Source organism: Ochlerotatus camptorhynchus, unplaced genomic scaffold (genome assembly GCF_037179485.1).
Source record: "Ochlerotatus camptorhynchus isolate MF236.1 unplaced genomic scaffold, CSIRO-AGI_Acam_v1.1 ptg000077l, whole genome shotgun sequence".
NCBI lineage: Eukaryota > Metazoa > Arthropoda > Insecta > Diptera > Culicidae > Ochlerotatus > Ochlerotatus camptorhynchus.
The window spans coordinates 7,400,900-7,425,434 of record NW_027040567.1 but is presented as its reverse complement, the minus strand read 5'-3'; the positions used below and the strand labels follow the sequence as shown (position 1 = coordinate 7,425,434).

At 38.8% G+C, this 24,535-nt stretch overlaps 1 protein-coding gene across 1 annotated transcript; it reads left to right on the top strand.

Moving 5' to 3' along the window:
* Nucleotides 1–21,562, top strand: LOC135697669 (uncharacterized). The gene is made up of 4 exons (XM_065217442.1): nucleotides 1–51; nucleotides 19,724–19,880; nucleotides 19,950–20,291; nucleotides 21,417–21,562. Exons 1-4 carry the CDS (start codon nucleotides 1–3, stop codon nucleotides 21,560–21,562), a joined length of 696 nt encoding a protein of 231 aa, XP_065073514.1.
* The last annotated feature ends 2,973 nt before the right edge of the window (nucleotides 21,563–24,535 follow it).

The following is a 24,535-nucleotide window of genomic DNA, read 5'->3' as shown; positions in this document are numbered from 1 at the left end:
ATGGCGAATTGGAAACCGAATCCTGGTCACGGCACCATAATGTTGGGGCAGGTTCGTGATTTCCGTTAAAAATTTAACCAGCGGGAAAATCAAATGTGCACTGTAACTAGGCTGAGTGGGGGTGTGAGCATCGGCTAACACTCCAGTTGATTATTGCACCGAACTTTTAGGTTTGCGACTAACCGCCACTAGGAGTCACTTCTTCTTTTGAAAGGAAACGCTTTGCAACCTTGGATTTGGATTTATTAAACTATTAACTTGGGATACACTTTAGGTCTGGTTTTTTGGATGGCTCGTTTGGGAATGATTTATTACTAATAATTCAATTAACTCTTAACCTAATTTGCTACTACTACTAACGTAATTAATTTTTACTCTACTTATGTCCAGTACTACCATAGAGGTAACTCTAAGACTAGTAGGTCCCGAAGAAACGTGCTCAACGTTTTGGCTCAGCTCTGGTACTATCTTCGGTCCCAAGCTAATCGATTCACCCCTCGAAACATAGGAAAATCCAATAACCCCTCATTTTATCTGTCAAACTTCCATAGCAAATCAAAACAAACATTGCGTAGTACTAGAATTTCAACTAGAATGGGGTACGTTAATCGTTTGCTTGGGACCAATAGGCTAGTCAAGTAGTGAGCCAATTTTAAATCGTTAGTTTCGTATTGATTGTTGGTACTACTACATTTGTATAGCACTCATTTGTAGTACCAGAATGGTGGGTTCAGCGCGAATCTATAAAATAGATTTGGAAACTGGTTGAGAACAAACAGCAATACCAATAAAAAATCCTTCCGATAATAGGAATTCCCCTCTAAATATTGGGATTGTAGCTAGAGGTGTTATTGCTGAGTAATCAAACGTTGAACTGTTGAACATGTCCTTGCATATCTCTACACCGTGTCCTATATATTCTCATACAAATTCAAACATCGATTATTTCACATCAGTTATTCAGATTTTATTAGTAATTGTGCTTATATAGTATGGATCAATTATGGGGGAGGTAGCTCATCGATTCTTCCGGTTCGCCTCCTAGCATCGTGCTATAAGGTACCAGGCGATAACCAGGGTAGTTGATCGATAGCTCGATGACGTCATTTCGTTGGCGTCTGCAATGGGAAATTCTCATAGCAGGCGTTGACGATGGGACGTTGTCGAGTTGTTGAATAGCAACTATCGTGGTAACTCACCGATTACCTGTCGATCTGCCAAATTTGGAAAGACGTCTGCATTGAATTGTCTCATATAATAATATTCCGCCCACTATATCACACGAAATTGCGAGTAGTTGAGTGGAATGGAGATAAGTTAAGCATTGGGTACAGGACCAAGTCTCCCCTGGGTGGTGCCAGAAGATGAGCGCAATAGAATCATCAAGTTGCCATAAAGCACGGAATGAGACTATTGCATGGCTGGGTAGTCAAAGTCTTCCATTCGTTAGTCATTTCAGGTGGATTAGAACAGGTTTAGGTTTAGGGTGGGCGTTGGCCAGATTTGGTTTCCTAAATAGGACCTAGATTATTTAATACACTAGTAACCTCAACTTCTGTCACAATGTTTCATTGTGACTAATCAACACTCAATGGGTAAAATATCAAATTTGCGGTAAATTTGAAAAAAAGGGAACTTGGAGTGTAGAGTGCACTGTCCACTGGACGATTCTGAAGCCTGACCAAGTGAGTGGGTTACGGGTTTATTTGATTGTACGTCATTTCCAAGTTATATATAGATACATTCATACCATTGGCATTTTGTATTTGAGATAAGACAGAGACAGGATGCGGAGCTTAGGGGGAGCGTAACCCATGTTATGGCTTCCATTTATTAAATAGTTCAGATAGGCTGGAAATGATAGGTTCATGGTGAGAAAATGTACCGTATGGTGCCCGTTCACTGATCAAAATTAGATTCAAATCGTCAGGCCCTGCCCTGGAATAAGGGAATTGACGATGATTTTTCAAGTTTCATTTTGCATTTGCATATAATTGTAAGTTTAGGTTTGCTTTTGTAATTGTAAGATAGATAGTTTGCCTCAATTGAAACATTGAGTTAAACATGACGAATCATACCTCTAAAATAGAAGTAGTTACAGTGCCGCATTATCTAACTATTGTTTTGTTTGTTTACATATAACTAATACTAATACCTCCTTGTTTTCTCTCTAATTTGTCTACTATGTCCCACCATCACGATGAGAGATGAGCTACCGTACATGGTACACGCTCATGTACACTCCCAAAATAGTATGCCGCAAGTAAGTATATCACAGAGGCAACTAAAGATCCAGAAACAAAAACCGAAAACGCTGAACGGCAGATTGGTTTACAGTGGTCGACCAGGGTGTGTGCTGATAAATTACAAAATTACAATTACATCATTATTTCATACATCAGCTTGAATTGCGTTGATCGATATTACATTTTTTTGGCTGTGCACTACACCACCGGAGCCAGCAAAGTTCAACAATCCATCGTTGCTTATGCCTTTGTTGTCGTTTGGAACCAGTTTTGCGAGGTAGGTGACGATTGTGCGTATTTCTCGCGTAAATTTTGAAAAGGGCCTAGCCTGAACAATACGTAAAGAGCAAATTGAAACATTGTACGTCGCGTGAAAGTGGAACTTAATGAAGGCCTAAGTACTTTTTCGTAGTTTTTAGTTTTCGGATTTGAAAGATCGTCGGTTACAGTGGCCTGCTTACTGAGCAGAAAAACGCGGTCCCAGGTCCTTACATATCAAAGAGATTTATGGTAAAATCGCTTGTGTATCGTGTATTTTGCGAAACTCGTTGTTGTCGTTGGTTCCGGGTTTGAATGGATACAAAAATTAGAGCAACGGTATTATGTGATATGAGGGGCTCGGTGGCCTTAGAGCAACCGTTTTTCCTTACTGAGCAGAACATCATGAGTCTAATCTCAGGCCCATCCACAATCAAGATTCGTCAATCGTTTTATTAGTTAATATGACTACATGGTAATAACAGCAACTCTGTGATTAAAAAAGTGCTCGTCTGCCTAGTGGCAAACGTTTTTGCTTACTGAGCAGAAGACCGTGGGTTTAGTCCAAAGCTCCTTCGCGTTATATGATCGTTAGGAAATCAATTCAGCTTATCGTTTACCAAAACGAACCCTGCTGCAAACCCAACGCTCTTATCCAACATCCCAGTGATTCCTCGTGGAAGTGCAGAGGTGTTCTCGGCTTCCATCAAAGCGAGTGTCATGTCAACACAATCCTTCCCATTCCTTTCTTGACCTGTGTTCGGGCGCGGCCGGCGCTGGTATTGCCTAATTTAAGATCACCAGTTTTTACACATTGAGGATGATTGCTAGTCCCAAGCATCGTCTATTGGTTCTCTGTGTAATTACAGCTGATCTGGCAATAACAGAGTAGCAACCGTGGGCGATCAATCAAGCTCAAGCAAGCTCAAGGTCAAGCTCAAGCTTATATAGTATGGATCAATTACAGCATATGCTTCGGAATAACACCGCCTTTAACCTTTTTGACCAGCTTCAAACGTTTTTCAAACCCATCGCAAGCGGCACGCACGACTTCCATCGGCATTTTGTCCCAAATTCGAAGGATTACGGCTTTAAACTGAACCAAAGTGGACACCTTGTGTTCGTTTATTTTTGACAGCATGTATGACCACACAAAATAATCCAAGGGGTTTAGATCTGGTGAACTGGGAGGCCATTCATCCTTGGCCAAAAAGTCGGTCAAATTTGCTCGACACCAGTTTTGGACCAAGTTTGCTGTATGAGAACCGTGGAATGTTTCTGTCCCTATCTGGGATGTCCCTGGACCTACACGCCCACAACCTGACGTTTTGAACATTGTGAGACTGCTGCAGGACAAATAACTTTTCATCGGAAAAGACAAAGTCTCGTCCAGCGTGCCGCGATAGTAGGAGAGTTGCTCTTTCAAGCCGTTTCTTCTTGGAAGGTTCCGAAACTCCGTGAACTTTACGTTTCTTGAAAGCTTGGCATCCCAGGTCCTGCTTGAGTACATTGTGCATGGTCGATTTCGAGACATTGAGATCAGTGGCCATTTTACGTACAGAGCGTTGTGATTTTCGTCGAACTCGTTCCCTGACGGTCTTAATCACTCGTTCAGTCCTAGCTGAACGTCTTCGGCCGGATCTTTTCCGGTCATCTAACGAGGAAGTCTCACGGTACCTTCTAATGGTTCGATACAAAAAAAAACCTGCTTTACTCCCAGATTCTGCAAACTCTTGAAAATAGCACCAGTGCGCTTTCCTTCCAAAAACTTTTTTATTACCACAGCACGAAATTCTTTCATCGTTGATAAAAGATGGAAACTGTATGAAAATAAGCAAACAGAACCGTCAATGGTTTGTGTAAACACAGTGCAAGATTATTAAGTGTATGAACTGTAGCTTCACCACTACGACAAGATGAAAAGGTGTATGAAGAATATATTGGACACGGTGTAGGTTAAACACAATACAATATTTGCTTGCTTTACCACAGTTCAGGATTATTTCAGAAAACAAGTAGACAAGCATAAAATACAAGAGTCATACAATAACGTTAGAAGGTTTCCGGGATTCTTCAACTCGTTCTCTCCCAATGTAAGCTTTGTAAAATCATACCAATTGCTCCCCCCTTTTTAATATCCTTCATAATACCCTTCATCCTTACTCTCCTAATTCCCTCCCTTCCCAGCTGTTGGTTCCAGGATGATTCCTGCAATTTTTCGGAGTGATTTAAAAATTTTAGATTTTTCGCTTCACTTTTCACACCAAACGTAACCACGTTGAAAAGATATTTGTTTTGACAGTAATATTCTCGTGATCTTGTCAATCGTGAGTTGTGACAGTTTTGAGATTTATAAGGCATCGTACACAATGACGCGTACGTAAAAAAGAATTGATATTGCCAATGGAACATAAAAAAGTGAAAGTGGCTTTAATTTAAAATTTTTCAACATTGTAACGTAACAGCACCCACATATTTATTTGTTACAAGGAGAATGGAAATCCAACGTTCCCTTCAAATTTTTTTTGTAAATGCTGAACTTAACAACTTTTAGCAAGAACAGGAAAATGAGGGAGCATTATTCTCACTTCCCAATTATAAATCTAGATAAAGCTGGAATTAGGGCGTAACAGCTTTTGTAAACAATGACTTCTCTCGATGATTTCTCCAAAGTCATGGCTCGCCCTGGCAAATCGACAGTAGGAGAAGACTTCTCTTAGCCAATGAATATTACGCCCTAATTTCAGCTCTATCTAGAAATGCACAACAGAGATGATCAGTGAGTGAATGATTTACCTACTTTCTCATTGTCATTTAATAAAATTGTCATGGATTGCTTTTATGAAGATGGTTTTGTGAAGTAGAGGTGTTTCATAGTGATATACTAGTTAACCGTCATTTTTGAGATGTGCGGTTATGCGAGGATGACCGTCAAGGTACAATAACCGTTATGATAATGCACAGCACTGAATACAACCATTCAATCAATTCTGTGAAAACGAATTCTCACATGACCATAATTTGAAGAGCGCCTTTCTCATTCGAAGCTCATCGTCACTGTCAATTGAGTCACTCACTATCATTTGATAAACGACAGTGGAGTATGGATGAAACCAAGCAAAATGGTCCCGAGCAAACAAGTTGGGGTTTGGTCAAGTTGGTGTCGGGTTGGCTTAGCTTTTTCGCTGGAATGTCGAGCCGAGCTTCGTTTATGTGTAGGTTACACTCAATTGAATGATAAAGACTGGAACGCGCAAAAATTGGTCGACAAAAATCTTCTTATTTTTATTTTGATAGTTCAATTCATATATTTAAAGGAAAAAATGTTCGTTTTTTCTTTTGGTTTGCCAAATCCGAACTGCCGTGCCTTCCGCTTATTTGCCACCGAACGCCAGTTAGATTTAAACTGCTGCTCGTTTTCCATGGATTTTTTAGACTTTTTGAGATTCCGTTTGACCAAGGCCCAATACCGTATGGGAGGGTTGTGGTCTTTGGGTACCACAACCACGTTGTTCCCATCGTACCACTCGATTGCCTTTTTCCCATAGTGGCAGCTCGTCAAGTCCGACCAGAACAGCACAGATCTATTATGTTGATTAAGGAATGGTATCAGCCGCTTTTTCAGGAACTCCTGGACGTAGATCTCTTGATTGATGGTTCCCGTAGTAATGAGTATGCCGCTTTTTAGACCACACGTGCATATGGCCTGCCAGACGAGATATTTTTCGGGAACTAGTTTGATGGTTTTGAAAATTTCATCCACCTTCCTTTTTCCTGATGGGGTATAAAACTCCTGTCCCGGAAGCTGCTTGAAGTCCGCCTTCACATAAGTTTCGTCGTCCATAACGACACAATCGAACTTTGTGAGTAGATTCGTTTACAGCTTTCGGGACCGCTGCTTTGCCGATGTGTTTTGTTTGTAATCTCGGTTCGCCACCTTGATCTTGTTAAACGTCGACAACCCGGCTCGTTTCCTGGCCCGCTGCACAGTACTATGGGAGACATTGAGCTTGTCAACGACGTCCTGGATGGAGAGGTTAGGATTCCGCTTATATTTCACCGCCACCTTCTTCGTCGTCGCCGCCACGTCCAGATTACGATTGCCACCGCTTCCAGGCTTCCTGGCTGTCGACAGACGCTCCCCGAACACTTTTAAAACGTTTGTCACGGTCGATTTGGCCACATCCAGCAATTTTGCCAACTTGGCGTGTGAGAACGTCGGATCCTCTTGCTGCGCGAGCAAAATTTTGTCATACTGATCCTCTCGCTTGAACGTCATTTTGAAAACTGGAGAACAAACGGTGAAAACTCATCATAGCAACCATTGTATGTACACTCAACTTCCAAATGTAGCATTTAAGGTTTTTTTTTTCGATGCATTTTAAACAGAAACACACCAATTTGAATTTGACCAATTTTTGCGCGTTCCAGACTTTATCAAGCGTTTCTCAAATGAGAATGATCCATGCCTTCGTCAAAGACTAAGCAACTGATATCACCCATTCAAAGGAGGTCCCCTTTGATAGCGGATAGCTGCTTCTCTAATTTTCATCAAAAATGTTCAATTGATTTTGAGAATTTACAGCACTGGCTGAGGGTCAAAAGCGGAATAGGAGCCTAATTTATGTTATGCCAGTTTCTCGTGTTGATTATGAATAAAGAATCTATGCAACGCTTATATGACACTTTTTAAGCATATTATATGGGCAAACGATACAATCAGATTAAAGCGATAATTTTGATGGAAATGCCTTCTGTACAGCTTTTCGCCAAACTGGCCATTATCATTGAACAAAAGAGATAGAAAGGACTCAAAAAAAAATTATAAGTATATTATGCAGGAAATTTTCAACAAACTTTAACTTTGTTCAAATCGCCTTAATTACAAAATGTAGTTCAGCATTTCTTTTTATTCAGCACTCAACGCCATTATTCAACCATTACTCGATTGACCAGTTTAATAACCGCTCATGATTGTTTGCTGGGAAGTCCCACTACTGTGGCATCTGTCTGTTTGCCGTAAGCAAACAAAAACATGTGAATTGTTGCTCTGGAATTTGGAAGATGTCATTTTGCGTAACGTCGGTGTAAGTAATTTCGCTTAATTTGCACAAATAAGTACACAGCAAAAAATAGTTTTAATATCACATCAAAGTGGATGCACTTCAATCGTGTCGAAAATACGTTTATTTTTGTGGCCATGAAAAATACATGAGATTTTCGACATGATTCAAGTGCATCATCTTGGATGTAATATTAAAATTTATTTTTTTACTGTGCTAGATATCATCACCAGCAGCGATTGACGGGGTTCGGTTAATTTGCGTTTTGTTATGAAGCTGGTAAATAGTTATCACAATCAGCGACGATGAAGGTCTAATGACATTACTACACGAAGCTTTTAAATTTAGATGTATCTAAACAGATGTATGTGTACGATATACGGTAATATAATGGTTGGTTTGGGTCAGACAGACGTAGGCGATGACGCATTAGTCGATTCGGAAATTATATTTAATTTCGCGCTACCTATGTTCGCTCGTGGATTCAGATGTCGAGAATTTAAAAAAAAATACGACAAAAATACGAACATCGGTCATGAAATTTTCCGATTTTAGTCAGCTGAACTATGGAAAGTTACGAACTGCCATGACATGATCCATGTACTAATTAAGTCCAATCCAGAGGATTAAATATTTGCACATATTATTAACAACATCAGCCAATCCAACAGCGATGCCATTGACGGAGTGCAAATATTTTCTGTTCATCAAGTGGCAAGTTAATTTTAGCACTTCCAAGCCAATACAAAAGTTTTTTTTTTCTGGTGTGTTGATCAGCTGATCATACAAAAGAAAATTCAATCAAAGGGAATAGGTGTCAACATTTTGACTCTGAAAATTTCATAAGTTTGTTGATCGAATCATTAAAAGTCCATCATTCCGACAGATTGCCACTTGTAAATAAATGAAACCTTGTTTTTGTTTTTCAATAAGCCATCAATAACGACGAACGAAAGCACGTGTCACACGGGTGGACGTGCTTTTGGTAGAATTTGTCGCTGTTAACGACGCGACGGAAAATCAATAAATCTGCTAATGGAAAACCATACTGTATATTGTTTATACTCAGTCTCAGCTTAGTGAGTGATTACATGAATGGGACAATTTACAATTGTGTCAAGATCCAACATAGCTGGTATCACAGGTTCTATTGTTCCATAAATACCAGAGATATTAAAGAAGCTGCGAATGATTCGCAACGCGAACAAATATAGTTATGAATCATGAGGGCGTAATTGATTGCCTGTCAGTTTATTTGCATGGATCTCAGAAGGTGATATGTGGATTTATATCAAACCACATTTAGGGAAAGTACCGAACTGAACGACGTGCTTCAAATTGACTAAATGCCACCACATTGCTTATTGCACCAACATTAGCTTGTCTGTTGTTAAGTTTCTGCGGTTTGCATACGCACACTCACCAGTGTAGTTTATGGTTGCGTTGCGGATTTTCCGTAAGAAGTAAGTGGGTTAGAAAGCACCTGCAAAAAAATCTCGCTTTCCAAGATAGACTTGATATTCTGAATAGATAATCAAAGTTCCCAAGTAACATTTTAAGTTTTATGAAATACTTCAAAATTACTATAAAACAACATTCATAAAACCCTGGTCAAGACTGCTTTGCCATTGATGCATCCTCCAAAACCTCAAGTTGTTCATTGAACAAGCATTTAACGGTCAATTTAAAAGTATCGTAGTTGGTAGTACCACCACCTGTGGCGCGCATAGTCAATTCCCTTGCGTTTGACGTTTACATACTACCGCCATCTTTTCAGCGTACTACCCACCACAGTATACTCAACAGATGGCGGTAATGTTTTAGCGACGATGTTTTACAGTGAGAAATATTCAATGTGTTATGTCTGTTTGTCTGTGGTGGTTGCTTTGTTTTTTCACATACGACGCTTCACTGTGAGCGTATCTGCAGTTTTTGTGTTATCATCAAATTTTAACAGTTAAGTCATGTTGACAATAAAAGGGTGTATCAACACCATTTCAAAAACAATGAAAGCAGGTCACATAGAGCGTTCATTAAATATATTTTCCAAACTGCATTACAATTTCAAACCTTGTTTTTCAACAACTCGTAGGAAAAGCATGTATTTTATATTCGTTTTGATGCAAAATATCGATTTGTTTATTTTTGTGACTTACGTCCTTTTGAAAAGTTATGCTTGAATATAAGATTTTACAAATGGTTTAGTTACATTTATATATTTAGTCTATATTTCTTTGAGGAATACTATGGGCTAAAAAATAACATAAGCGTTAAAAGTTATTCAACCGCTATTGATCTCGTTGTGTGTGTCAATCAAATCTGAAATAAGAAAAAAGCAATATAAAATTAATGTTTGCCCGAACGATTACGATTTGAGCTTTGTACATACCTCATCATCGCTACTTTGTTTATCTTCAATTTCATCATCACTTTCTGTGCTACTTATGCTGCTATCTTGATCACTTTCTTCTGTTCCATCTGTACTGGGCTGATCCATGTCCACTAAGAGAGCTTATCTGGAAGTGCTCTTAGTGAAGATATCAATGGATCCGATGATTCCAAAAGGCGATTTAATAGGTCAGTATTTGTTGCTGTCCGTGAATCTTTCGGGTATGGCTCAGCCTGTAGCGCTTGATGTTTTTATTCCGACTTTCTTGTTCTTCTTCCGATAATTGGCCGATAGGCACAAGAAAAGATGAAATGATTTTAGCTCCATGGATGAGCACTTTATGTACCGTTGTAGACAGGTAAAACCAGGGATAGACGCGTACTAATTCCTTCGCAGTTTCGTGGCAATATTCTTCAAATTTCGAGCCGTTTATTTTGAGTCCTGATGATAAAGCTTCAAGGATAGACTTTTCTCCATTGAAATTTCGGTTGTTTCATTCACGAGCTGGATGTGTAACGGACGGCAATACCGAGTTGAAGACGGACGAGGATTCTGAAAAATCAGCTTGTCACCGCTCTTGGCACAAACCGGAACGATTGATGTTACGAACATATTGGAGTCGGTTTTGGTTCCATCGTCGAAATTAAATTTTTGCTTGAACTCGCTGTGCCCCGAACTTCCGTCAAACCCCCATTTAACCGTAAGAGTTATACTCTGTAGCTCGCAGTCAGATAATGCAAGAAATTTGTTGATATTAGCATCAATAATTCTTGACGTCGTATGGTCCAAAAGATCCTGAAGTTTTATTTCAATGGATGTTTCGGTTACAGTGATAGCATTGCAGTTGGGATAGCAGTCTTTCTTAGCCGTCAAAACATTTTGATAACTAGGATACAAGTTTGAATGCCTCAATCTAGCTCCGTTTCTTATATTAATATATTGAGCCTTTGTCAAATTTGCATCCAAAATCATGGCCAACGCCTCGTTTTTGGAATATGGCACCAATTTTTCTTGGCGCACTTCCCGCAGAGAAGAAACCATTTGTTTTGCTCTGGTGGGTGACGTGCACGTAGCTTCTCGAACTAACAAGGCTTCATCTACTCTCTTCCCAAGTAACAATTTCCAGTTGAAGAAACGCTTTCGTTTTGATTTTGTTCAGCTGCATGTTGAATAATAATTGCACAATGTGTTCACCACAACTTTTATAAAACCCTTGTTTACACTGGTTTGGAGAACCTATACAACTGCAACACAAAGGTGTTGTCTAACGTATTCAGTAAAACGTTTACCCAAAATCAATTTCTTGTTGAAGAAACGCTTCCATTGTAATTTTATTCAACTGCATGCTGAATAATAACTGTACAATTTGTTTATTACAACTTCTGTAAAACTCTTGTTTACACTGGTTTGGAGAACCTTTTCAACTACAGCATTATATGTATACGCAGTATAGGAGTAGAAGAAACTTTTATACAACGTTTATATATACATATTTAAACTCAAGCTTTATTATTTTGGTGAAAGCTCTTATACAACGTTTGTAGACACCTCCTAACAGCTGCTTCGAAATGTATTAGAGATTGAACCTGAGAGGCGTTTGTTACACTCTTTTATGACTCCTTAATAATCACTATACAGCAAGCGGTGAAAAGCGTTTATAGCACTTTTTAATGACTCCTTAATAACCGTTGTGTAAGTACTCACAATATTCACAGATTAAAATAAATTTAACAATTGTCGTGGTACGCCAAAGTAATTGCTTGTACAGTTTTTATTAATTTAATTTATTTGTGCACATTGAAAAAATATGTAATTATGCCAAAATTCACATTCTGTGATCATGGAGGAAGTAGTAACAAACATCTGTTTAATCTTTGATTGATATTCTTTCAATTAATCTCTCTAATCATTAATTGCGATAATTTATCTAGAAATGTTATCGTTGATTATATGATATAGGGGAAATGACGGCTTCGGCATGCCAGACTATTTTCGGCAACCCAAATTGAAACACTATTTTCACTGGATTTTCTTACGAACACACTTCGCTGAACGCATGCAAACGATTCTTTATTATTTCAGCTTCAATTTGACTATATTTTAAACACTGAGAAAAATCAATCTAGCAAGGTTTTCTGCAAATGAAACACACGCACTACAAATTGTAGCTGATTTCGAGTTGCCGATAATAGAACAGCAGATTTACATGCAGTTCAAATGGAACGGTTGCCGAAGAAAAACTGGTTGCCGACAATACTCGCTCTCACTAGAGAAGATTGGAGCTTTGTAAAAGAATTTCAAAACAGTTTTTGACAATTCTTTCGACTGAAATTGTTAGAGCAGCTGGCAGCAAAAGATTGTAAACAAACCAGTACTGCATATGTGTGTGTTCCTTAGAGAAAAAAAGGCTATAGAAAGAAGGTCGCTGCTTAGGTTGCCGAGAATACGTAAATTCCCCTATGTCTTAAATTAATGTTTGCATTTATTAATAACAGCTACTCCACCGAGGGTTTCTCGAAGCAAGATCCGAACTCATGATCCCGGATTGCCAGCCGCTTCTGTTTCCATCTGCTCTATTCTTGAATACATATTTTGATCATATGAGAGAAGTATATGAAGCTCATCTTGAGCAATCAGTAAATGGTAATGCTTCCGACCGCGTTTTGATTCATTCGATGAGCACGGAAGCTGCATTAAAATAGATTTGGGTAATTCAAATGGTCGTTCAAAAAACCTAACGTTTTGTTCGAACAAATGGGTCATCGTTCGGTGTTGTATTGTTTGCACAGTACTTCTGTAATTTTTGACACCTCGGAATGAATTTCCGGCATAAGATCCGTATCGATACTATAAAATTCTATGACTTTATATGTAACTGCAGAGCTTTTTGTCTTTAACGTTCCTTTAGCTTCTTTCCAGGAGAGGAACAGATCCCGTCTATCAATACCCTCTGTGTTAACAAATTACATTGCATTTTAGGGAAAACAGCAAAATGGAAGTATAAATATTATTATTTTTACGTACCTGAAAGGTTGCACATCTTTTCGGACTCCATTTTAGATTTTAAGATAAAGATCGTCTAACACAATAAACTGAACGGTACGAATTGCCAGCACAAACAATCTGAAACTAAGCAGCACGTGGTTGATCAAAAACTGTAATTTATTTTTGTCTAGCTCTCACAAAAACTCGGTAAACATTGTGTATTATATAAAGATGTGAATCTATAGTAGGATGGCAAACTGAAGACCAAAGTTAAAACCGGAATGCTGTATGAAGAAAATACGCTCCTCTTTGAATGAGGATAAATCAATAGAAGAACATTACAGAACAAGCGAAAGCGTATCTTTCGAATGGAAACTGTTTGGTTTGCCAGTTTTTGCCGGTTTTTATGTTGTGTCAACGTGAAAAATGCGTATTTTGACTATAATATTGTTTATAACTTTGACAGTTATGGTCATAGAGGTAAAATGTCTTCGAGTCAAATGTGTGTTTTGTGATTGCAAATAACTTTCTGTTGATAAAATCGCGTCCAAAAAAGTTATTTAAAAAAAAACTGTTTTTGGGGGGTCATTCAAAGAAAACGTTCGTTAACTCGTTACGCAATCGTTTTACGAAGTTGATGTCTTGAGCAAAGTTGTTTTATTTGACATAATCTACAACTTTGCTCAAAACACCAACATGATTTGAGCAAATTTGTAAAATTTTAATTTTGTCCTGCCCTTCTAGGTGGATAGATCAGCAATATCTCAGCACCAAACGATAGCCCTTTAAATTTTCTGCAACTCTTCTCAATACACCATCCTTCTAAAATGTCGTTTTCATACCGAAAAATAAAAAACGCACGTTTTGGGGGGTTTTGAACCACTGTGCTATGGATCGGAAACCAACTAGTTTCTGCTAACTGACAGTTTTAGTGGTTTGCTGTCGGTACTGACGCAAGATATTCCGATCGTTATCTATTCGTAAGGTCTGGAGAAGGCTGGTCTGTTTTCAGACTGTTTTGACATTTTTTTTTATGAATTTGAGGACCATGCTCACTTTACTTTTCTACACCAGATGCTCAGTCGTTGATGGTACCCGTTCCGCCGGACGTGCTGGTTCTTCTAAAGGACTAGATTTTACTGAAATCGATTTCCCTTCGGTCGAATTTACTGAAATCGCCTACTTTGTTTATCCTCTCCTCTCCTATTCACTCTGAGGATACATACGTAAAGTTCAATTTGTAAGCAGAGGAGATTTTGTGATACACTAAAGTAATGCTTAAAAGGCAAGAATATATGCATTTTACTCTCATTTAAAACCGAATGGTTTTATGATTGCTTTTATAATGATAGAACAGGTTTATAGAGTATGTTATCAAGACATTAATAAAGAATTGCTAATGAAGTTTATGATTGATTTTTAGAACAGTTTTATGGTGGGATTGAGAACTACTTTAAATTTAATTTTAAATCAAGGCAGTTTTTGACTCCTCGCCAGACTGTAAAAGGTTTTTAAAACAGCGAAAAGATGAACTTATAAGCAGGACCGTTCTACTCTGTGAAATACTGTATTTAAACTAAATGGATTATTCATTGCCATTATAAAACCATCATAAATCAGAGTGGATGTCAAATGATTGCAGAATTGTTACTTGGGCTATGCATTCGAAAAAAAGCGGGATTCTCGAAAATTTGTAGGAAGTATTTCAATGAATCTGCCGTTTGACATAAAACCGTGCTGCCTTAAGTAATTTGGCATATTGGTAGTTTGGCATAATTTGTAAACTTTTGTGATATTCAAACTAATGGATCACATGGAAATTTTGGAATCAATAAAACCCATGGAATTTTAGACGCTGATTGACTGGTTTATCCGTGGGGCACATTGAACGTGGTAAGTTTTTCGCAGTCGACAATGAGTAAATTATCGCTGCCTATGTTTTTTATATCGATTCAATTGCAACTGATCCAAATTTCTTCGTTTTCATCAACAGCTTTTGCTATCACGAATCCGCTCAACAAAATTCCGAAGAACAGATTCGCAGGAATCTGGAGTCAATGACAACTAGTCGAAAATCTATAGGTCAAAAAGACCAAAAGTTGAATTACTCGAGATCACTAAAAAAAACTGCTAATATTTGCCGTTCAGGCGTAATGTGAAAGCCATTGACTTGTGTTTAGTATTGGAGATGTGACCATGAAGATACATGTGTAATAAAAAAAAGTATTGAAATAAGTATAAAATTAATGATTAAATTGAATTTTTCATTAATTAATAAAGATTTATATTTGTCCCATGTTTTAACGAACGATTCAACTCCAAAAGAGCGAAAATGCTTTTTAGCTTTTTAGAGCTGCTATAAGGGTGCCACATTTATAAAAAAAAAGTTAGTTTTCTTATAGGCTTCCTTTCAGTTTGATTCATAATCCCAAAATATTAAACTGTGCAAAAAATGGTAAAGATTTATGAAGTTGTATAGGTCGACCAAAAGTTGGATGTGGATATGGATATAATGACGAATTCCTATGAGAAGTTATTTAAATTCACTTACTTGGTACTCACTTGGTACTGATAGTCCACACGTTGAAAAAATAATAAAAAATAAATAATATTAAAAAAAAAATACTTCAAATTTATAGTTGAATATGCATCGGACAACAACACCAATTTCATCACAACAACATTGCCAACGCTTCATGTCAAAATCGAAAACAGCAGACACAAAACATAAACAATTAAAGCTAAAACCCTATCAGAAGGGGGCAATGTGATGAAATTGGTGTTGTTGTCCGATGCATATTCAACTATAAATTTAAAGTATTTTTTTTTTATTTATACTTCTCTTGAAGGAAGAAAGCATTTTTTTTTGACGTAGGACTACGTCTGTGATTTTTATATGGGGGTACACTTTGTGAAAAGCGAAAATGGAACATGTAACAAAATTATGAAAGATTTTGAACGTTAATAACTCAGCTGCCCCTGGACCAATTTCAATAATTTTATCACCAATCGATCAGAAATATTCCTACTGATAAATTAAAGATCATCGAATCTGATCAATTTTCAAAAACGTCACTATTGAAAACTGCATTAATGTGAACCTATTGCTATGATAATTAAAATTATCACCGTTTGCCTGAGAAAAGCGATTTCCCTAACACAGATTTCAAAGTTGAATTCCATCCGGTCTTACCAAACGGTGTTTATTCAATCACCGCGTAGTGAGTGGTGATGTTTTCCGGTACACAACGAAAGGCTCCCCGCAAGCAGCTAGCTATCAAGGCTGGTCTCAACCGCTAATCGGATTTAGTTCCAATCACCGTGTGTGGTGGTGTCCGGTCGTCGGCATCAGCAGCAGCAGCAGTGCTTTCGGCGCGTGGCGTTGAAATTATTATCCAGTAAACAACGAAAGGAGGAAGAAGCCGCACCGCTATTGATCGGAATCAGTAGCTCTTCGTGAGTCGCTGTGGGCCATCTATGCCAAACGCGTCACCCTGATTCCAAACAACATACAGCTCACCAGCATCATCTGTGTTTAACACCCTAATAGTTCAGCATTACTCAACCATCATGACAAAACGGTCCTTTTCAGGACTTTTTTCGATGATGTCTTGAAAGTCAAGACTCGCCCACGCAAATCAACATCACCATCAGGTAGGGTAAAACTTTCCCTACCCGACGATAATGTTGGTTTGCGTAGGCGTGCCTTGAATTCCTAAAAACCATCGAGAGAATTTATGATTTACAAAAGCTGTTACGCCTATTTCTAGCTCTATCTAGATATGTTCTTGAAGGTAACATTGGCGTGCAATTTCAAAATCCAAAGTCGGTCGCGGCATGAAAGTGGTTTGATTTTGATTCAGAGATGATGGATTTGAATTCTTAATACGCCAACCGATAGGATTTTTTTTTCTACGAATCTGTTAAAATTATGGCTTTATCATTTTTTAAAATGTCACTATTGAAAATCGCACGAATGTGCAACTGTTGCTATGATAGTTAAAATTATCACAATATTGCCTGTGAAAAGTGATTTCCCTAACGAAGATTTCAAAGTTCAATTCCATCTGGTCTCAACAAACGGTTTATTCCAACACCATGTGGTGAGTGGTGGTATTCTTCAGTACACAATGAAATACTGCCTGCAAACAGCGAGCTGCAGCCCACATGAGCATCCATAGAAGGAGGAGATCTATGTCAAGCGCGTCATACTAAAGAGTATAAACAGAAGAACTCCGCTCAAATTCCTATTCCTACACAAAACACAAGCTCCTGCTGCAGTTTCTTTCCTTTATTTAACGTCGGTCTCTGTTCCGCAATCTAGTGCCAATCACCGACGGGAATCGATTGCCATCCATTGACGGCAGTCGAATGTGCAGGAAGGCAGCTTCCACACCTGCGAAGGACATCGCATCCATTCAACACACATGGGCCGGGACCAACGGCTTTACTTCCCTTCCGAAGGAAGACGTGACCAGAGATTTTTATGCCTCAGAAAAATCCCACCGACCTCGGCTGGGATTGAACCCAGACCCATTGGGGTGAGAAAGCAGTCACGCTTACCACTACACCACCGGCGTCGGCCTGCTGCAGTTAACAAATAAGATTTATTATATAAGACCACGTAGTCCTACGTCACCATTGCGTACAACCCCATAGAACTGTCCCTTGTAGTTGTTTCAGTACAGTCGGAATTCGCTGGTTGAGCTTTCAATACTTGGCCTGCCGTGGCTTGGGCCGTGACCCACCTAAACAGCAACTGGATGTCAAAATCTCTTGTCAAATTGAAGTTCATAACCAGACGTTAACTTTTGCAAGGGGTGAGCAAATGCTTTTTATATTGTGTTTTTTTTTAATGAATGCTTATTTGAAATTCATGCAAAAATAATAAAAATTGCACGAAATTATAGTTTTCGCTTTTGCCACTCGGCTTCAATAAGCTTAGTTCTCCAGGATTTGCGTCACGTAACCTCTGAAACATCGTTTTCTACGTACTGAATGACCTTGTCAAGTGATTTCAGCACATTAGCCAAATCCTGTTTTGTTGTCGGTTCCTCGTCGACTGCCATTAGCTCAAATCCGGGGTTCAGCACAGCCTGAAGCACTCACGTCGGTGTCGTTTAGCCACTCATCTTGCATGCAGACTGATTAATCTAAACCACGGAGAACGCCAGTAGGGTAAACGTTCCTATAGTTGCGGTTCGTTAGGAGCGTAAGGTTCCTATAGTTGTGTATTGATTATCCATACACAACTATAGGAACCTAACGCGTCTAACGTACCGCAACTATAGGAGCGTTTCCCCTAACAATCTCATCGTCGGTGTATACTCGTGACTCGTTCTGCACACCATAATTACCTCGGAGTCTAAAATTTGGTCATTCTACCATCGTTTCACATCAGTTTCACTGGTCTGCGTGAGCGAATTAATACAATCCGCATCTTCTTGTGCTGGATAGTCCTGTTCGACAACATTGAATTCATCATGAATGAATCCTGGAAACTCGCCAATAAGCTTATTCCACGAGTTTCTTATTGTATTAAATTTTATTCTTTTTCAATACTGATATATAATCAAAAAAGATTGAAATTCAATCAAAAATTATTAAAATAGAAACAAAAATGATTAAAATTTATTCAAAAAAAGATAATCTACAATCTAATCAACCATGATTAAACTGGGATTAAGATGAGATGCTTAATTTTTAGAAAGAGAGGATTAGTTTTTAATCATTCAATATGATTAAACTGAGTTTAATGTCAAATTGATTAAATTTCAAGCAAAATGGGAATAGTTCAATTTATCAGTGTGGGCGGAAGCGAAACGGAAAAGGCATGTTTGACAGTGGACACAAATCTCGATGAACATTTCAAAAGGTTTTATCTGCTTTGATCGATTCTCTTTATCGACTTTCTCTTTTGATAACCACGCCTACGCAAACATATTTCGTGCTCTTTTTGCCATATAGTTTGATAGCAGAAGTTATTGTCTTGCGCTTAGAATTTTGAACACAGCAAGGAATGCTTTTGAAATTGAGTTATCAACTAAAGAGATAGTCGATGAAGAGAATCGATGAATGCAGATAGGACCTCTTGAAATATTTCTCGATAAACATTTCAAATAGTCCTATCTGCTTTGATCGATTCTCTTAATCGACTTTCTCTTTTCATAACCACTGCTATGCAAACAGATTTCGTGTTAATTCTACCACATAGTTTGATAAAGGAGGTTCTTATCTAGCGTCCAAAACGTCAAATACAACAGGGAAAGGTTTTGCAGCTGAGTTATTGACGAAAGAGAAAGTCGATGAAGAGAATCGATCAAAGCAGATAGGACCATTTGAAATGTTCATCGAGATTTATCTAGAAATGACATCAAGATGCCTTACCGAAAACGATTGGATTCTAACTAGTTTTCTATTCAACAAGTAGGCTTCCTCAGATCGGGCCAAGGTTGCCATGTTGAATTTTTGTATGGGACATCGACCGAGTTTGTTTACAATTTGCTTTAAGCCGTACTCCCCCCCCCCCCCCCCCGCGACCTCCACGATCATATAGTGATAAAGCTGTATCTGGATTGGGCTTTTCTGCTGCCGTTTCGCTTCTACTATCATTGCGCTTGGGCCTTAGGAGCGCAGTTTTCGTGCTTTATTTTTGTGCATTACGCACATACGAAGTGTAGTCTAATTATAAGTATGTAACAAGGTGTGGATGTTGTCAAGTTTCGTTAAATTTCACATATTTTTTGTTATTACAACATACATGTTTTCTATTCTCTTCGAAGATTGACGTTGATTTTCGGTTGATGTATGGTATCAACGATGGAGTTAAGAAGTGGAATTTGGCGTTTCCAAAACTGGTGAAATACCTAGATCGACCATACAAAGACGATTTTTCAAAGAAAATTCTGGAATGCCTAACATCTCCAGAATTTGACTTAGGTAAGTGACCTGTTGTTATTTTTATTTAGGCCTGATTCGAAGTGAATTACTTATATTCTTTTATTTTAGATGTTAAAACCTGTGCCTTTCTCCTGCTTCTGAACAATGTTCTAAAACCAACAAAGGTAACTCGAAAATTTAAGCCATCGATTTTGGCAGCTCAGGAAGAAATCATATTGTTTGCGGCATCAAACGACTTGGCTGCTGGCGTCTTAACTAAATTCAACGAAGACTATTCTAATTACGGATTTCAACCGGCTCCGAAACTGATATTCATCGGCAAAGGTATTGACTCTCTTGAAGGGGAGTTTCAGGTACGTTTCCAGGACTTCAGTTATCGATTCGATAGTGCAAGTAGAGCCATAGATGTTCTGGTTAAATTCTGTGCTGTTTTTGGACTGGAGCATTCTCGTATTTCAAGACTGGTTTGGCTTTTTATATCCGCGTGCTTCTACAACGATCCAGTGCAGGAGCAGTACGAGTGTATTAATAGTTTAAAGGCGTATCTTTTGAATTAAACATGTTTGCTTGCTTCATTGAAGGTTGTCTGCAAACGTTCGAAACGAGCAGTAACTATATTGAACATCTTCGTAGCGACCACAAAACTCCTGTAAATTATCGTTATGTCTGTACATACCCAGAATATAATCAGAAATCTTCTAATTGGTATTCATTCAAGCGTCATTGCATACGTCATGATAGTCGTGATGAGGATAGTATTTTACCGGATACATGTTTAGAAAGTACTGATAATGTGTGTGTGTGTGTCATCCTCTATCCCTCACCCAGCCGGGGGCGTTGGACAAGTAGAACTGCGAATAATTTGATCAAATCTCATGCTCCGTAATGGTGCCCTTTATGTTGTGAAGACTAGTACTTCAAAAAGGGTAACTTTTGAGGCAAGACAGGGTGTCCTCAACAAGTTAAGGGAACAGGATGCACTAGATGTCCACAACAGGTACAGCAAAACATCACATAGACGCCCTTATTCACACTAACTACTCAGGGGGTAGAAGGTCAAGAAGAGCCACCGCCGCCAACTAAAGCTTGAACCGGGTACCTGGGACTCCCACGATATACCCGCGGCAATGGTCAGCAGACGATGCCCTGTGCGTATTTAGTATGTAATATGTTTTATTTGGATACACAAAATGTTTGAAGCCATGCGTCATCTAAACCATAATTTGCATCACCACAAATACACTTGTCAACAATCTTCAACTGGAACGTACTCACCAAATCACTTCACCCGGGAGCGCATTCCCGATGCTTCCACGCATATTTTTTTCCCTCCACTCCAACCACACAACAACCAAATATCACTTTTCTTCACTTTTCTTTTTCAAGTCACTCCGTGCACAAAAGCAATGCACATCTCAAAACCCTTCCAATAGATCAGCGCACTTCTCATCACCGCGTAAATAAACAGAAATTAAAATTTTCACTCGCGATGCCACAAATTTCTGGTCCGGGAGAAACCAGAAAGTACTGATAATGAAACACAGCTAAATTGCATACAGCCTGAACATTCACTAGGAACATTTTCAACAGTTAAACCGGGAAATGACGAAACCGATCATCAGCAAAATACAATATCTGCACTTGCTAAAAATTTAGAAGATTTTAACAAGGCCGCAGTTGCTTTTACATTAGAATTACACAATGAGTCAACTAAATGCTAGTATTGTTAGTAAGGTAGAAGATACTTTAATCAGAGACAGAAATTCGCAGACTGATTTTGAAATGCACAAATACATGGAACGGCTCAAACAACCGTTCGATTTCACAGACTCCGATTATATATTTTTTTAAGTATTTAGAGAAGCTTGATATTTCCGTTTTCCCTCCACAATTGCTATTGATAAAGATCAAACATCTGTTAAGTTGTGTTGTAGCCGACACTGGCCGATCTAGGCTTAAGCGCCACTCCGGTAAAGGAGACCGCAGGCCACGTTGAGTTTGCCCGGATGAGACTGCCTCAGGGCGAGTCCAATTGAAAATCTTCATAGAAAGAATAGATCGCGCCAGCTTGACTACTACCGAATTTGATCGAGTAGAAACCCCTATTGCGATACAGCATAATCTCTCACAACATCGAAATACTTCTAAAAAGCTCCCGGTAAGAGAATACACAAGCCCTAAACGACGTTCCACGTCAAGTTCTCCTCATCGGTAGCTTCACTTAAATTCCGCCAGAGGCGCAGCCGCAGCAAAAGAGGTACGCAACATAACAGTCAAATTCCGACCACGCGGAAGACAACAACATAATTATACGGACCCGAAACAACGTAAAAATACTTTCTTCCTCTCATTCTAATATTTGATAGGACTGATCAACAACATAACATCGATTTCAAATCAAAACATTTATTTACAACGGAAAACGGTAAGTTGATTTTTATTGTATTTAAACTAAAGCATGCTTTTGCGGATTTGTTGTGATTGTTTGTATTTCTACTCCTCTTTATTCTACTTCTCTATACTTCTAGCCAGTGCTGCAAAATCTCGAAAGTACACGGTGATATTGACAATTCTGCTTTGGTCACTCATTTGAGCTAACAGTCATAGTCAAGGCAAACCATGTCAATTGTCAATGACAATGGTGTCAGTGACGAACATGTGCAGATTTGTTTATTAGCTAAATATGTTACGAAATTAATGTCGTTTTCGTTTTTGCGGTGTAGCACTGGTGTAGTGTAAGCAGGAATAAGCGCGAGTCTTTGACAGCTCAACATCATTTGTTCATAAACAAAGGTGCATCCTATATCTACACCCTAAAATATTTCGGTGTACGGCAGTGTAGCACCGGTGTAGCTACACCGCAAAAACGAAAACGACATAAATGACTTGAGCAAAACAATTACATGGATCCATTTTAGTGAACAAGTATCTACGTCCTGAGCTACTTGGATAACAATAATGTGACACAGAATATACTAAATTACACTTTTTATTACCAGGTGAATCTTTGTCATTGACGAAAAAATGAATGAGATTTTGACGAAGGTTTTTTTGAGGATCAAGTCTGTCAGTGACTATGTGATGAACAATTTTGTCAATATCGCGTGAAAGTCTGTCAACGTCAATGACAAATCTCAGCACTGCTTCTAGCCCTATACTTGTGTGCGTTCGGTACAGCTACCTCCTATCTGTGCTGTGCTCTTTTCTGTCTTCTCAGTTAATCCCACGACGATGCAGCAAGCGGGAAACGACGAAGCTTGGCACCCGGGTGTCTATTATTAATGGGTTGGGTGGGCGTCCATATCTGACGATATGTGCGCACGATTTATTTGCCTACACCCAACCATTAAATCATTGGACTTGTCCACATATTAGCAAAATATGCTCTTCGACCTTATGGTCGGCAAAAAAGGTCCTCCGTGGCGCCCTCGCCGGACGCCACACTCAACAAAGAAATTGGAACGGACTCACCAGTTGCTTTTCGCTGCTGTTGTTTGCTGCGCTGCTGTTATCGGCAGCGACGTTGATGTTCGACCGTTGGACGGCCAACGATTTCCACGTGGGTGGACGGTGATTTCTCCAACAATGGCAGTTGGAGCTCCGATACGTGATGAGAAATTTGATCGCTTACCACCGGACAAGGTGACGGTTGCCGGGATCTTTCGCCCCGGGAAAGTAGGTGATGTCGTCGGAAGTTGGATGTAGTCGTCGGCTGTTGAAATTAATATTAAGCACAAAGCACAAAGGTTGTTCGACGAGCACATTACCTGGTCTAGATTGTTTTTCAATGCACACAAAGTCTAACATATGCCGCACACTACATTTAGTTTGATTTGCTATAACTAAACAATCAACGATAAATTAGAATTTAAGTACAAGTAAAACCACGTTGTTTTCACTCACTATACAAAACTATACATTAACGCGAACAAAACGACACACTTCCACTGTAAACTGCGGTTCGGACGAAAGTGAAGCGAAACCGTGACCCTCAGATTAGGGAAGGTGACCTCGGCCGAACTTAACGGAAGTTCGATTTTCCCGCGAACTTCTTCGAATGAGATCGGTAATGCGAGAGATTATTCTGATCGTTGGCCACTTGTTCAAAGTCGGGTGTAGCCACACTCTCTCTTTCCCCAACTTTCCCGAAGGTTTCCCTGGACTCGGCCTTGGGAGAAACTACGCAAGGTCGAGTGGCGTTACTCGCGAGGCATTCCAATTTTAACGTAAATCAGCTAGTGTCGTTTCGCTACTGGCATAGATTTTGGCGTATGGATTTGATATATTTCGTGCTAATTTTATTTATGTGTCAAGACCAGGAAATTGACAATGGAAAAGGTCATATTGTTTTGATGGACGTTGAACATCAATAAAAAACGTTTTTTAGTTGTGATCGCATTTTAAAAGAAACCATTTCTAATACTATTACTCTAAAGAAGAAAACAGCTATTAGTAAAATGTGGAAAATAATTAAAAATAAGTATCCAGGAGAAATTTTGATTCCCATTTCCTTATATTCAGATGAATTTGAAGTGAACGATTGTCTAAGTGTGCACAATAAGAGACATGTAATCTCTGGTACATATTATTCGATACCTACTATTCCAGAGCAATATCGTTCAAAGCTATGTAACATTTTCGTGGCTGCTATGACAAGAAAAGTAGAAATGAATGAAGTAGGCACCAGTAAACTT